The 16581-nt window shown below is 31.7% G+C and overlaps 1 protein-coding gene across 1 annotated transcript in view; it reads right to left on the minus strand.

Moving 5' to 3' along the window:
• The window catches only part of CFAP299 (cilia and flagella associated protein 299), a 449964-nt gene that overhangs the window by 266182 nt on the left and 167201 nt on the right, over nt 1-16581 (minus strand). Inside the window, exon 3 of the mRNA XM_074273112.1 lies at nt 359-449. Coding sequence (XP_074129213.1) covers nt 359-449 — 91 coding nt within the window. The remainder of the gene's footprint in view (nt 1-358; nt 450-16581) is intronic.

The following is a 16581-nucleotide window of genomic DNA, read 5'->3' on the forward strand; positions in this document are numbered from 1 at the left end:
CTTGGATTGAAATAATTCTAAATTATTTCTCCAGATATCTTCTATTCTGATATTCAAAACCATTATTTTGATGTCAATCATGGAGGAAATTTTAAATTCACAAGTCACTTTCTCACTTTAAAGTGTTGTAAATTTCAATAAAAATAATTTCTGTAAATTTTTATTTCCTATCTTTGAAGGAAAAAAAAAATTCTAAACTAAAATTAAATATTAAATGAAGACATGAAAATAAAATAAAATTTATTGTCATAAAAGACTTTTATTAATTTTAATTAAATTATTTTTGGTGATAATTATACCAATAATCCTGGATTTGGTTTATGTGTAGTTTACATTATGTTGCTTCATAGTTACTCACAGTTACTTTTCCAGTACGGTTGTCATCCTCCCTTTGTGCTAGTGCTTTCAAAAAATTGTCTCTTAGATCTTTGCCTGCACTAGCTAGTGCCCTATAAAAAAGAAAAACAAATAGGACTTTTGTTATAGCATAATTCATAATAAATGTGCTTAAAATAAGAGGAATGGCAAGGAACATCAGTAATTGCTGCACATCTTCTTATGTAAAGCTTAAATCTATTTTCAAAAAAAAATGAGAAGAAAAATTTATGAACTTGGTCATCAATTTCAGACTCACAAATAATAGGATTATTATCTAGCATAGTTTCCCTACTGCCCCCTGGCTAGTCAAAGAATAAAAATTAAAATAAAAAATTTTTACACAGCAAGGAAATAGTTCTTAAGACTTTATTAGCCAAACTGTTAAGATCTCAAGCTCCATAATTATTGTTGAATCTTCCCAGGGAACTGAAGTCATGATGGTACAGCTTCCAAGTAGGAATATATTGGTAAATGTTTACCAATAATGTTTAATGATCAGCTTTTCAGCTTTCCAAAAAATGAAGAACACACTTTAAATCTTAAATCACTTAAATCACACTTAATCTTCATCAATATTTTTTATTTCACTTTCTTAAGATTAGGCAATCAACAAAATAATTGAGCCCAGTTTTGCAATTTTAACATTTCTGAGACATAAATATTCTGAAAATTAAATGATATATTTAGAGGTGGGGTGAAAGCAGGAGGAGCTGGCTCCAGAAAATTCCTTTTTCCTGGTTTCCTTAAGATATAAAAATGTGAACCTGAATGAAGTTATTCCAAGACTGCTTACCACATTCTTTCTTATTGACTGGGCTCTCAGTCTCTCAGAAAGTTGATAGAGTCCACTCATCTTATAGGGAAAAGGATAAAGAACTCCAGTTGACAGTCATGTAATTAGGAAGCAATTCCTACTTGTGACCATATTGACTTGTTACTAGCAGTGACCATGAAACCAAAAAAGAAAACTGAAAGTATATCATGTTCACGTCACGTAGACTTAGAGCAATCATCTCTGCCAATGAGAAGTGAATCCCATACCAATGAGCTTAAGAGCTCAGATTATATGCAGTTATTATTATTAAAAAACAATCTGTAAAGTAAAAATGAAAAATTTATTTTAGAATTATTAGGCTATTTCACAAAAATATTTGTAGCAGATCCTTTTGTGGTAGCAAGAAATTGGAAACTGAAGGGATGCTCATAAATTGGGAAACAGGTGAACAAGTTGTGATATATGAATGTAATGGGTACTATTGTTTTATAAGAAATGATGAGCAGGCAGATTTCAACAAACAAACAAACAAACCTGGAAAGACTTACATGAACTGATGTTGAGTGAAATGAGCAGAACAAGAACATTGTGTGATGATCAACTGTGGTAGACTTACCCCTTTTCAGAAATGCAATGATCCAAGATAATTCCAAGGAATTCATGATGGAAAATGCAGACCACTTCAAGAGAAAGAGCTATGAAGTTTAAATGAAGATTGAAGCATTCTATTTTCACTTCCTTTTGCTTTGTTTTTCTTTCTCATAATATTTTTTCCCTTTTGTAAAGGAACATGATTAATTTGAAAATATGGCTAATATGTTTGTACAATTACATGATAGATTGCTTCCTGTCAGGTAGGAGAGGAAAGAAAAGGAAAAAAAAAATTGGAGCTCAAAATCTTACAAAGATAAATGTTAAAAGCAACCTTTAGCGTGTAATTGGAAAAATACTATTAGGTAAAAACTATTTATGGTAGGATACTCTCAGAAAAAGCTTAAAAGTGTTACATAAGTCGATGCAAAGACAAACGTATTGTCTGCAAATTAACAGCAATATTGTAAGATGTGAATGACTTAGCTATTCTCAGCAATACAATGACCCAAGACAACTCTGAGGAATTTGTAATGAAAAATCCTATCCAACCCCAGAGAAGAGAGTCTCAAAGCAGATTGAAACATACTTATTTTTCTTAAGATTTTTTTTTGATTGGGGAGAGAGTTCATGATTTTTTTTTTAACAACATGACTAATTTGTAAATGTTTTGCCTGAGTATATATAAAACTATATTAAATTGCTTCCATTCTCAATTATGAGGGTGAGGAATGAGGAAGAGAGAAAATTTGGTACTTGAAGAATTACAAATGATTGTTAAGGGGAAGGCAGAAAATTGCTTGACCTCTCTCAGTTTTCCTCAAAAACTACATAAAACCAAGCCTCTGAATGGTCTGGAGTGACAGAGCTTAGAAAAAGAAGAAATAAAACCATTCTCCAGCTCAAAACTGGTAGGACACAAGAAAGGTCAGTCTCTCTAGGGTGAAAGGCCCAGATCAGACTGTGTCTAGAAAAACCAGTGGGAGGGTCTTAATAACAGCAGATCAGCAATTGAGATCCTCAGTCCTAACTCAGTAAAACAGTACTAGAGCAGACCAGTAGGGCAGCCTTCAGTCCCAGTATAGAAGTCAAATTGCCAGCCTAAGAAACCAGGCAACAATGGGTGAGACTATGTTGTATTACCCTCTGCTGTGAGCAAGCCACCAAGTACAAGGGGCCCCTGTGCTCAAATCCCAGGCTCAAAACTGAACAAGATAGTTGGGATAGTATGCTCAGTACCTGAGGAATATTTTAAAAGCCATGGAATAGGACAAAAAGAAACAAAGAAACAAAATGGGCAAGAAACAGAAAAGAACTTTAACCATAGAAAGCTACTATGGTGACAGGGAAGACAAAAACACCAACTCAGGTAAGGACAAAATGCCTACATAAGAAAACCTCAAAAATGTATATGAATTGATATCAAATCCAAGAAGCCTTTTTAAAAGAGCTAATAAAGGATTTTAAAAATTAAATAAGAAAGGTAGAAGAAAAAATAAGAAAAGCAATGAAACATATGCAAGATAGGGTCAACAACTTGGAAAAGGAAGAACAAAAACTGACTGAAGAAAACAATTCCTTAAAAACACAATCAGCCAAATGGAAAAAAAATCCACTGAAGAAAACACCTTTAAGAGTAGAATTAATTAAATGGAAAAGGAAATAAAAAGCTAACTGAAGAAAATCATACATTTAAAAAGTAGAATTTAATGACTCTGTAAGACATTAAGATTCAGTCAAACAAACTAAAAAAGAATGAAAATAATAGAAGACAATGTAAAGTACCACATTGGAAAAACAGCTTAATTGGAAAATAGATCCAGGAGGGATAATTTAAAAATTATTTGTCTACTTGAATGGCATGACTAACAAAAGAGCCTTCATAGAATTCTTCAAGTGATCAAGAAAAAATGCTCTCACATACTAGAACTAAACAAAATAGTTATTAAAAATCCATTGATCATCTTCAGAAGGAAGCATAAAAAAATTCCAAGAAACATTATTGCAAAACTTCAGAACCATAATTTCAAAAGAAAAAAATACTGCAGGCTGTCAGAAAAAATGTATAAACAAACAAACAAAAATTTAAGTATCAAGGAGCCACAGTCAGTATTATTCAGGATTTGGCAGCTTCTAAAAAAAAGGACCTGAAAACCTGGTTATATTATATTTCAGAAAGCAAAAGACCTGGGATTAAAATCAAGAATCAACTACCCAATAAGACTGAATATCATCTTCCAGATGAATCTTCAATGAAGTAAGGGAATTTCAATCATTTTTATTAAAAAGACCAGATTTAAACGGAAAATTTGATCTACAACTCAGGAATCAAGAGGAGAATAGAAAGATAAATAGGAAAGGAAAAAAAAATCATATAATTTAAAGGTTATATTATTTGCATCCCCAAGGTGAAAAATCATACTTGTAACTCTTGAGAACTATATCTTTTATTGGAGCAGTTAGAGGGGGCATATATGGACAGAGGGTGTGAATATAAACTGATTCTGATGTCATGATATTAAAGAAAAAGACATTAAGGGGTGGGGAAAGGATTGTACTAGGGGTGCAAGAAAAGTGAGGTAAAAAAAAAAAAGGTAAATTATATCAGATGAAGAGGCACATTTGAAACACAAAATAAGACTAAAAGGCTGGAATAGAATATATTATACTTTAGCTGAAACCAAAAAAGTAGGGGTAGCAATTCTGATGTCAGACAAAGCAAAAACAAAAGTAGAATTAAGAGAGATAAGAAAAGAAGCTACATCTTGTAAAAGAGATCATAGACAATGAAGTGGTACCATTACTACACATATATGCACCAATTGGTACAGCATCTAAATTCTTATAGAAGAAGTTGTCAAGTACAGCAAAACTGTACTAGTGGGAGACCTTAAATTCCCCTATCAGAATTAGATAAATCTAACCACAAAATAAACAAGAAAGAAATTAGGGAAGCTAACAGAATTTTAGACAAGTTAGATATGAGAGACCCTGGAGAAAATTGAAAGGAGATAGAAAGGAATATACCTTTTTTCTCAGTGGCATATAGCACCCATACAAAAACTGACGATAATGAGACAAAATAACAAAACTTATGGGATACAGCCAAAGGAGTTCTTAGGGGAAATTTTATATCTCTACATGCTTACATGAATAAAATAAAGAAAGAAAAGGTCAGTGAATTGGGAATGCAACTAAGAAAGCTAGAAAACAACAAATTAGCCCCCCCCATTAAAAAACAAATTAGAAATTCTGAAAATCAAAGGAGAGATTAATGAAATTGAAAATAAGAAAACTATTAAAATAATAAGGAAAACTAAAAGTTGATTTTATGAAAAAACAAACAAAATAGATAAACCTTTGGCTAATTTGGTTATAAAAAGGAAAGAAGAAAACCAAATTACCAGTATCAAAAATGAAAAGGGTGAACCTATTATCAATGAAGAGGAATGTGAAGTAATAATTAGGAGGTATTTTGTCCAACTGTATGCCCTTAAGTCTGATAATCTAAGTGCAATGGATGAATACTTACAAAAATATAAATTTCGCAGATTAACAGAAAAGGAAATAAGTTATTTATTTATTTGTTTATTTATTATTTTTTATTAATGTTTATAATTACAATATTTTTGACAGTACATATGTATAGGTAATTTATTTTATTTTATTTTATTTTATTTTTTTACAAAAGTATCCCTTGTACTCCCTTCTGTTCCGAATTTTTCCCCTACTTCCCTCCACGCCCTCCCTTAGATGGCAGGCATTCCCATACATATTAAATATCTTATAGTATATCCTAGGTACAATATATATGTGCAGAACTGAATTTTGTTGTTGTTGTTGCAAAGGAAGAATTGTATTTGGAAGGTAAAAATAATCTGGGAAGAAAAACAAACAAAAAAAATGTTCACAGTTTACACTCATTTCCCAGTGTTCCTTCCCTGGATGTAGCTGATTCTGTCCATCATTGATCAATTGGAATTGGATTAGCTCTTCTCTATGTTGAAGATATCCACTTCCATCAGAATACAATCTCATACAGTATCATTGTTGAAGTGTATAATGATCCCCTAGTTCTGCTCGTTTCACTCAGTATCAGTTGATGTAAGTCTCTCCAAGCCTCTCTGTATTCCTCCTGCTGGTCATTTCTTACAGAACAATAATATTCTATAACATTCATATACCATAATTTATCCAATGATTCTGCAATTGATGGACATTCATTCATTTTCCAGTTTCTAGCCACTACAAAAAGGGCTGCCACAAACATTTTGGCACATACAGGTCCCTTTCCCTTCTTTAGTATTTCCTTGGGATGTAAGCCCAGTAGTAGCACTGCTGGATCAAAGGGTATGCACAGTTTGATAACTTTTTGGGCATAATTCCAGATTGCTCTCCAGAATGGTTGGATTCTTTCACAATTCCACCAACAATGCATCAGTGTCCCAGTTTTCCCACAGCCCCTCCAACATTCATCATTATTTGTTCCTGTCATTTTAGCCAATCTGACAGGTGTGTAGTGGTATCTCAGAGTTGTCTTAATTTGCATTTCTCTGATCAATAGTGATTTGGAACACTTTCATATGAGTGGAAATAGTTTTAATTTCATCATCTGAGTATTGTCTGTTCATATCCTTCGACCATTTATCAATTGGAGAATGGTTTGATTTCTTATAAATTAAAGTCAATTCTCTGTATATTTTGGAGATGAGGCCTTTATCAGAACCTTTAACTGCAAATATGTTTTCCCAATTTATTACTTCCCTTCTAATCTTGTTTGCATTAGTTTTGTTTGTGCAGAAACTTTTTAATTTGGTGTAATCAAAATTTTCTATTTTGTGATCAATAATGGTCTCTAGTTCTCCTTTGGACACAAATTCCTTCCTCCTCCACAGAAATAAGTTATTTAAATAGTCCAATTTTAGAAAAAGAAACTGAACAAGTCATTACTGAACTCCCTAAGAAAAAATCTCCAAGGCCAGTTAAATTTACAAGTAAATTCTATCAAAAAGTTAAAGAACAATTAATTTTAATATCAAATTAAAAATAGTTTAATACTATATAAACTATTAGGAAAAATAGGGAAGAAGTGCTACCAAATTTATTTTGTGTTACAGATATTCTGCTGATACCTAAACCAGGAAGGGCCAAAACAGGAAAAGAAATATAGGCTGAATTCCCTAATGAACATTGAAACAAAAATCTTAAATAAAATATTAGTAGAGTTTACAGCAACTTATCACCAGAACAGTATACTATAAATAATTAAGATTTATACCAGGAGTGCAGGACTGGTTCAACATCAGGAAAACTATCAGCATAATTAACTATAGCAATAATCAAACAAGCAGAAATCATATGATTATCTCAGTAGATGAAGAAAAATCACTTAACAAAATACAACACTCATTCCTATTAAAATACTAGGGAGAATAAGAATAAATGGAGTTTTTCTTAAAATTATAAGTATCATATCTCTAAAACCATTAGCAAGCATCATGTAATGGGAATAAACTAAAAGCATTCACAATAACATCAGAGATGAAACAAAGAAGCCCATTATCACCACTACTATTCAATATTATAGCAAAAATGTCACCTTTAACAATTAGAGAAGAAAAAGGAATTGAAGGAATTAGAGTAGGCAATGAATAATCAAAATCATCACTCTTTGCAGATGATATGATGATTTCCTAGAAATTCAACTAAAGAAACTACTAGAAATAATTAATAACATCAGCAAAGTTGCAGGATATATAATAAACCCACATAAATTATTGGCACTTTTATATATCACCAACAAAGTCCAGTAGCAAGAAATACAAAGAGAAATTCCATTTAAAATTACTGTAGATAATATAAAATATTTGGAAGTCTACCTGTCAAGACATTTCAAGGGAATTAATGAAAAACATTGCAAAGGAAAATAAAACTATGTTATAAAGCAGCAGTCATCAAAACCATTTGGTTTTGGTACTCACTAATAAATACAATAGTGGATCAATGGAATAAGTTAGGCTCTCAATATACAATAGTCAATTACTATAGTAATCTAATGTCTGATAATTCCAAAAACTCTAGTTTCTAGATAAGAACTCACTGTTTGAAACAAATTGCTGGGAAAATTGGAAAACAGTATGGCAGAAACTAGGAAATGACCAACATCTAACATCCTATACCAAGATAAGGTCAAAATGGGTTCATGATTTAGAGATAAAGACTGATACTATAAGTAAAATAGGAGAACAAGGGAACTCTCAGATCTGTGGAGAAGGGAGTAATTTGTAGCCAAAGAAGAACTAGAGAACATTATGAAAGGCGAAATGGATAATATGAATTATATCAAATTTAAAAAGTATTTTTACAACCAAAACCAATGCATACTAGATGAGAAGGGGAGCAGAAAGCTAGGAGAAAATTTTACAGCCAATATTTCTGATAAAGGTCTCACTTCTAAAATATATAGAGAATTGACTCAAATTTATAAGAATACAAGCCATTTCCTAATCAGTAAGTGGTCAAATGATATGAACAGACAATCTTCAGGTATTGACAATCATGTGAAAAAATGCTTTAAGTTACTACTGATTGGAGAAATGCAAATTAAGAGGTACTTTACTCTGAGGTACCACTACACACCTCTCAGACTCACTAAGATGACAGGAAAAAGATGATGAATGTTAGAAGAGATGTGGGAAAACTGGGTCACTAATAATTTATTGGTGGAGTTGTGAACTGTTCCAACTATTCTGGAAAGAAATTTGTAATTATGCCCCAAAGGCTATAAAACTGTGCTCATCATTTGATCTAGCAATGTCTCTACTGGATCTGTATCCCAAAGAGATCATAAAAAGGGGGAAAAGGACCCACATATGCAAAAATGTTTGTAGCACTCTTTTTTTGTAGTGCCAAGGAACTGGAAACAGTGGATGCCCAACAGTTGAGGAATGGCTCATTAATGGAATGGAATATTATATTCTTTTAAAAATGATGAGCAGAATGATTTCAGAGAGGCCTGGTGAGACTTACACGAACTGATGTTAAGTGAAGTAAGTAGAACCAAGTGAAAATTGTACATGGCAACAAGAAGATTGTGTGAGGATCAGCTGTGATGACTTGGCTCTTTTCAGCAATGATGTGATTTAAGGCAATTGCAATAAACTTTTGATGGAAAGAGCGATCTCCAACCACAGAGAACTATGGAGACTGAGTATGGATTAATACCTACTATTTTTACCTTTTCTTGGTTGTGGTACTGTCTGCTTTTTTTTTTTTTCTTGTTTTTTGTTTCCCTTTTTGATCTGATTTTTCTTTTGTAGCATGAAAAATATGAAGATATGTTCAAAAGAATTGCCCATGTTTAACCTATAATGGAGTGTTTTCTGTCTAAAGGAAGAGGGAAGAGAGGGAGAAAAACTTGGAACACAAGGTTTTGCGAAGATGAATGTTGAAAATTATTTTTGCATGTGTTTGGAAAAATAAATGGTTATTATAAAAATAAAATATTAACAAAGAGATTATAACAATTTTTAATCAGGATAATATACCAATTGGAATTCATACCAGGAATGTAGGGCTGGTTCAATATATATTATATATATATTATAATATATATATATATACATAATATATATTTAAAAAAAAACTACTGGCATAATTGATCTTACCAATAACAAAACTAACAGAAATCATATGGTAATCCCAAGAGATGCAGAAAACCTTGACAAAACACAATACCTATTCCTATTAAAAATGTTAGTGAAATGCTTATTGTGCAACAAGAAAATGGCATTTACACACATGTATTGTATCTAGGTTATATTGTAACACATGTAAAATGTATGGGATTGCCTGTCATCGGGGGGAGGGAGTAGAGGGAGGGGGGATAATTTGGAAAAATGAATATAAGGGATAATATTATAAAAAATATATAATAAAAAATGTTAGTGAGCATAGGAATAAATAGAGTTTTCCTTAAAATGATAAGTAGCATTTCTATAAAACCATCTGCAAGTATTATTTCCAAATGGGAGAAATTAGAATTATTCCCAACAAAATCACAAGTGAAACAAGGATGTTCTTTATCAGCACTATTATTCATATTATGCTAGAAATGTTGATTCTAGCAATAAGAAAAGAAATAGAAATAGAAGCAATTAGAGTAGGCAATGAGAAAATAAAACTATCTGCTGATGATATGATGGTATACTCAGAGAATCCTAGAAGATCAATCAAAACAACTACTCTAAACAATAACTTTAGCAAAGTTGCAAGATATAAAAAAAATTACACAAATTATTAGCATTCCTATATATTGCCAACAAACCCGGCAGCAAGAGAAAGAGAAATTCCATTTAAAATAACTGTAGACAAAATAAAATATTTGGGTATCTACTTGCCAAGACAAACTCAGAAACTATATGAACACAAATACAAACATTTTTCATACAAATAAAGTCAGATATAAACAATTGGGAAAAATATCCAATTGCTCATGGCTAGATTGAGCTACTATAATTAAATAGGAATTCTATGCCATACCATTCAAATTTCCAAATAATATTTTATAGATCTAGCAAAAAATAGCAAAATTCATCTGGAAAAAGAAAAGGTCAAGAATATCAAGGGAATTAATAGGAAAAAAATTCAAAGGAAGGTGACTTAGCAGTACCAAATATAAAACTTTATTATAAAGCAGCAATCATCAAAACTATTTGATACTGGCTAAGAAATAGAGTGGTGATCAGTGGAATAGATTAGATACACATGACAATAATCATCTGTTTGATAGAGACTCTATCTTTTGGGATAAGAACTCACAATTTGACAAAAATTGCTGGGAATACTGGAAAATATTATATCAGAAATTTAGCATATTCCTACATTTCACATCCTGTATCAAAATAAGAACAAAATGACTACATTATTAGGCGTAAAGAGTGATACTATAAGTAAATTAGGACAGCAAGGGATAGTTTACCTATCAGATATCAGATTGTTGGAGAAGGGAAGAATTTATGGCCAAAGAAGAACTAAAGAACATTATGAAATGCAAGTTAAATAATTTTCATTACATTAAATGAAAAGGTTTTGCACAAACAAAACCAATGCAGCCAAGATTAAAATGGAAGCAGAAATCTGGGGGGAAATTTTACAGGCAGTATTTCTGATAAAGGACTTATTTCTAAAACATAGGGAGAACTGAGTCAAATTTATAAGAATATCAGTCATTTGCCAATTGGTAAATAGTAAAAGGATATGAATAATCTTCAGATAAAGAAATTAAAACCATCTATAGTCATACGAAAAATGCTTTAAATCACTATTGATTAGAGAAATGCAAATTAAAATAACTTTGAGATACATTTCACATCTCTGAGATTGGCTAAGATGACAGGAAAATATGATGATAAATATTGGGGGGATGTGGAAAAAGTGTGACACTAATAGTGGAGCTGTGAAATGATCCAACCATTCTAGAGAGCAATTTGGATCTATGCCCAAAGGGCTATCAAATTGTGCCTTTGTTATAGCAGTATTTCTATTGGATCTGTATCCCAAACAAATCATAAAAGTGGCAAAAGTACTCAAATGTGCAAAAAATTTTTGTAGCAGCTCTTTTTGTGGTGGCAAAGAATTGGAAAATGAGTAGATGCCCATCAGTTGGGTAATGGCTGAGTAACATATAGTATATATAAGTAATAGAATATTATTCTTCCATATAAGATAATAAACAGGCTGATTAAGAAAGGCTTGAAAAGATTTACATGCATTCATTCTGAGTAAAGCAAGCAAAAACCAGAAAACATTACATACAAGAACAGGATTGTGTGATGATCAATGATGATAAACTTTGTTCAGTGATTCAAAACAGTCCCAATAAATTTTGGATGGGAAACACCACCTGCTCCATAAATAGAATTATGGAGACTGAATCTAGAATAATACATACTATTTTCAGCTATTTTGTCTTCTGATTTTCTTTTGCTTGTTTATTTTCCCTTTTGTTGTGATTTTTCTCTCAGCATGATTCATATGGACATATGTAAAAAATGAATGTACATATATAATCCCCCCGATTGTTTTCACATATAATTGGGAAAAATAAAAATAACATAAATAAATAAACAAAAATGAATATTAAAATTGATTTTACATGTGGGAAACTAAAATAATAAATTTTTTAAAAAGATAGTTCTTTTCTAACAGATGACTTTCTTTTCAATTCAATAAATTTTAAAAATCACTGAGTTATCCCTGCCAGGGGGCAAATCCACCATTTCTCTTAATTCTCAGTCTAATTTCTGGATCCTTTTATATAGGAATTAAAATGTACTACTTTAAAGTCTTGTAATATATATCCTGCAAATAAGTTATTTCTATATATAAAAGTCCTATAATCCCATTATCAAATGGATAGAGTGCCTTAATTGACTCAATTGACCTTATCAAATTCCCTTGACAACAGGATAAAATTTACCTTTTTTTTCTATAGAATAAAATTATTATTTGGAATTGAGTAGACATAAGATACTTAGAACACATTTTTGCTTCCCAATATAAATTTTAAAATGGCAACTTATCTAAACAGGGATTGAAGTTAGGAATTTCTAAGATGATTTTCACATTTTTTTCCTTAAATCCATCTTTGTACTGAAGTTATACAATTGTCAAATTACATGCTCAAAAGACTGCTTCAAGATGGTAGAATGAAAGGGAACAGTAAAGTTCAGGCCTCCCAAAATTATTTCATCAAATATGGAAAAAGTACTATACTAAGTATTGATTAAGAAATCCAAGGAAAATTATGCTAGCTGATTTTTTCAAGTTCAGACCAAGTCCTGACAAGGAGATAGTAAGAAACCTGTATGTACTGGGAGAAGAATCCATCCATCATATAGGAGTGCAGTTTATAGAAGAATTTTAACACAGAAACAGTTTTTCTCTGTGGAGCTTGCAACTATATCACTCTGATCTAACAATATGCCCGAGGAGTCTATATAAATTGGATTGGGAGAGCAATGACCTGGCCATGATCTGGATCAGGCTGCAGTTTGGTACTGAACTACTCTGAAGATTCTTTGTAGAGCACAGAAAGCAATACCTGGAGGAAGAAGTGGAAAATCATACAGATAGATCAGGACCAAAGAAGACTCCCAGAATTCCTTCCAAAAATGTACAAAACCTGATCCTGATACAAAGTCCAATACAGGAATTAATGCTGGGAAAATGAAATAAAATACGGTCTTGTTGATAAAAAATATATATTATAGACCTAGGGATGCTCTGGATACAAACTTAGGAGAAGTGACTAAATTTTTGTTAGAATTACTAGAAGAAATGATGCAGCTAAAATAATATTTTAAGTGAAATGAGAGTTCTAGAGGAAAGAAGCAGAAGGAAATAAGTAGTTTAGTAATGGAAATACAAAATATTAGCTAAGTAAAAATTTTCAAATGGAAAGAAGTCTCTGGGAAAATGAGAAATAAAAAAATAGGGGAAAAATGTAAGGCATCACCTATAAAAAACAATTGACTTAAAAACAGATAAAAAGATCATTTTGTATGCCCTGAAGAAATGATCATAAAATTATAAATAGCATATTTAAAAAAATTTATCAATGAAAAATGTCCACAACTATTAGACCCAGAGAGAAAGTGAAATTAAAAACAATCTACCAGTTACCTCTTTGGTAGAGAAAGTACAAATTTAGGTGATATTCAAAGGAAACCAGGAGGCAAATGAGAAGGGAGTGAATTTCAGGCATGGAGGATAGCCATGGATATCTTATTTCAGGAATAGCAAAGAGGCAAGTGTCATTAAATAAAGAGTGTTTTTGTAGTGAATAGGAAGAGGTCTAATAAGATTGGCAAGGTAGAGAGGACTATGAATGGCAAAGAGAAGCTAATAGGGAGGTATTGTAATATTCTAGGATGAGAAGATAGTAGTGTCAGAAGAAAGAAGGGAAAGTAACTGGTTAGAAAAGAGAATATTTGGGAGTTAGATTACAAATTTTGTTTTGGAGTTTAAGATCTTTCTAGGATATCCAGTTCAAAATAAGCAATTAAAGATATAAGACTGGAGTCAACAGAAAGGTTCTAGATAAAATAGATTTGAGAATCCTAAATAGAGAATTGATAATTGAATCTTTGGAAATAGATGAGATTATCAAGTGTAATATATAGAAGAAGAGAGGAGGACTCAGGACAATGCCCCGTAATTAATGAGTGTGACCTGGACAAAAATCTGGAAAAAGTGAGAAGTAGTGGTCAGATAGAGAATAAAGAGAACGTTGAGAAAAGAGAATATTGAAAAGAGAATGAGCTATTTTACAAAACCATCAGCACTTCTGGGGAAAAAAAAACTGCTCCTGGAAGAAAACAGAGAAGAAATGTGAACATTCACAAAAGCCAACTGTTTCTTTATATTTTTCATTTTTAGAGAAAACCTATTGGGAGTTCTAAAAACTAGATTGTTCTACATCAATCAAACCTCATATTGCTTAGGGAAACAGAGAAAAACTGTACTTATCTCTTTTTGGAGACAGGGAGGGGATAGTAAGGAAAGAGTAATACTTGGCAAATGGTCCCTCTTCATTCTTCAGAAGAGTTAGAGACTTATTCTCACACTTTAGAATGAGAGTTGCCTTGACAACAAATAAATGTTCATCTTATCTGAGTGAAAATTATACTCCTATACTTAGATAATCAGGGTGTTTTTCCTTTATTCTGGGAAATTGAAATAATTAAAGTATTATTTTCTGAAATGTACTTGATATGCTCACAGATTTGTGGCAGTTATATATGACCACATCTATAAAGTCAAAATTAGGTGGAGGGCAGAGGAAAACAGCTATGAATTATTGGTGCAATTACCCCAAAATCCTATAGGAATTGCCCCATGACAATGGGGGTATAACTGTGAGACAGTGACTCTGAATTCGATTTGAAACTGGAAAAGCATTTCAAAACTTCAAAAACTGAGACACAAAGTATTTATTTTTAGATATAATGGCTTTCTCTATTTCAGATGAACCTTCTTTTGTATTTGATTTCACTCACCCCACTATTTTGCCACTTTTCTTCTGTGATGTTTGGCAGAAAAAAGAAAAGGATTATATAAACAGACATAAATTTGTTGTGTTGTTATCTTAACACACCTCCTTCTTCTCCCTTGCTATCATTCTCTTCTTCTCCCACCAGATTATCAGATCATTTATCATTTTCTTTGGCTGTTGGTAGATCTTCTACAAATTTATATATTTGTATAGAAAAAACAATGGTCTTTTAAAAGTATACTAATATACTAAACTTGTTACTTGGATTGGATCAAACAGCTTTATTCATTTTAGTATGGTATCTTATGTTTCATTTACTTGTTTATTTTAAAATGCTATATATACCATAAAATCATCTGTCTATTTCTGTCTCTGTCTCTCTGTGTCTCTGTCTTTCTGTGTGTGTCTGTGTTTGGGTATGTCTCTGTCTGTCTGTCTGTCTCTCCCTTTTCCTTCCATGCCCTTACCAGGAGCATTGTATTAGAATCCTCCAGTCATGATGGCACTGGACTCTTAACAACTATTCTTTGTGACTGGCCATACATCTAGTTCTAACTCTATTTGATTTTATTATCTAATCCATCTCCCCATCTTCTTCACAAGAATAGAATGAGACACTTTATCATAAACTTTCCTAAAATCAGGCAAGTTATATCAATAATATGCATCCTCATCTAACTAGTTTAATAATTGTGTCAAAAAAGAGAAATAAGTCTGGTGAAAGCTTTCTTTTTTTTTAATAAAACTTTTAATTTTTAATTTATGGAATAAAACAAATGTTTCCATAACATAGTAAAACAAAAAAAGATGATTTGAAGACCTGTTCTTTATAAATACTTGCTTGCTTTTTCTAATCACTGTTTCCTTTTCTAGATGGGCGACAACCATCTCTTTATTGATGCATTCTAGAATTTTACCAAATTCTGTTCTTTTCCTTTAAAAAATACTGGGATATTTTTCTTCTACAATTTATGGTCTTAGTGAGAGCTAGGTGTGCAGTGGATAGAGCACCTGAAGTCAGGAGGACCTGAGTTCAAATGTGGTCTCAGACACTTAACACTTTCTGGCTGTGTGACCCTGGGCAAGTCACTTAACCCCAATTGCCTCAGCAAACAGAACAAAAACAATTTATGGTCTTACCCTACTTTCTACTATCATTCAAATATTATGAGCAGTGACTCAACAATTATATCTTTCAGATTATTAGAACTGATTGAGGGTAATTACATACTTTTAAAATTTTCTCTTCTCTTCAGTTATTATTGTTTGATCCACACAGTCTGGATGGTTAGAATCCAACTATTGCCATTGTTTACTTTGGATAAATACCAATTTTCCGCTTATTTAATTTGTGTCTTTAGAATTTCAATGTTAAACATAACATTGGATATAAACATACCCTTTCTCTTGAGGGTAATTTACTTGAAGCATTTTAGTCCATAGCACCCCTTTCTCTTATGAGTAATTTTCTTGAAATCTCTATTTTCTCTATTTGCTGAATCTACTGAAACTAACTTTACTTATGTTTATGGCAAATATAAGATTATACCAACATTTCTTTTCCTCTATCACAGATTTCACAAGTAAGTAATCACTTTCCCATTAGGATCTGGACCACTACTACTTTTTTTTATTTTATTTATAAACAGTATATATGCATAAGTAATTTTTTATAACATTATCCCTTGTATTCATTTTTCCAAATTATCCCCTCCCTCCTTCTACTCTCTCCCCTAGATGACAGGCAATCCCATACATTTTACATGTGTTACAATATAAC

Source organism: Sminthopsis crassicaudata, chromosome 6, assembly GCF_048593235.1.
Source record: "Sminthopsis crassicaudata isolate SCR6 chromosome 6, ASM4859323v1, whole genome shotgun sequence".
NCBI classification, from domain to species: Eukaryota; Metazoa; Chordata; class Mammalia; order Dasyuromorphia; family Dasyuridae; genus Sminthopsis; species Sminthopsis crassicaudata.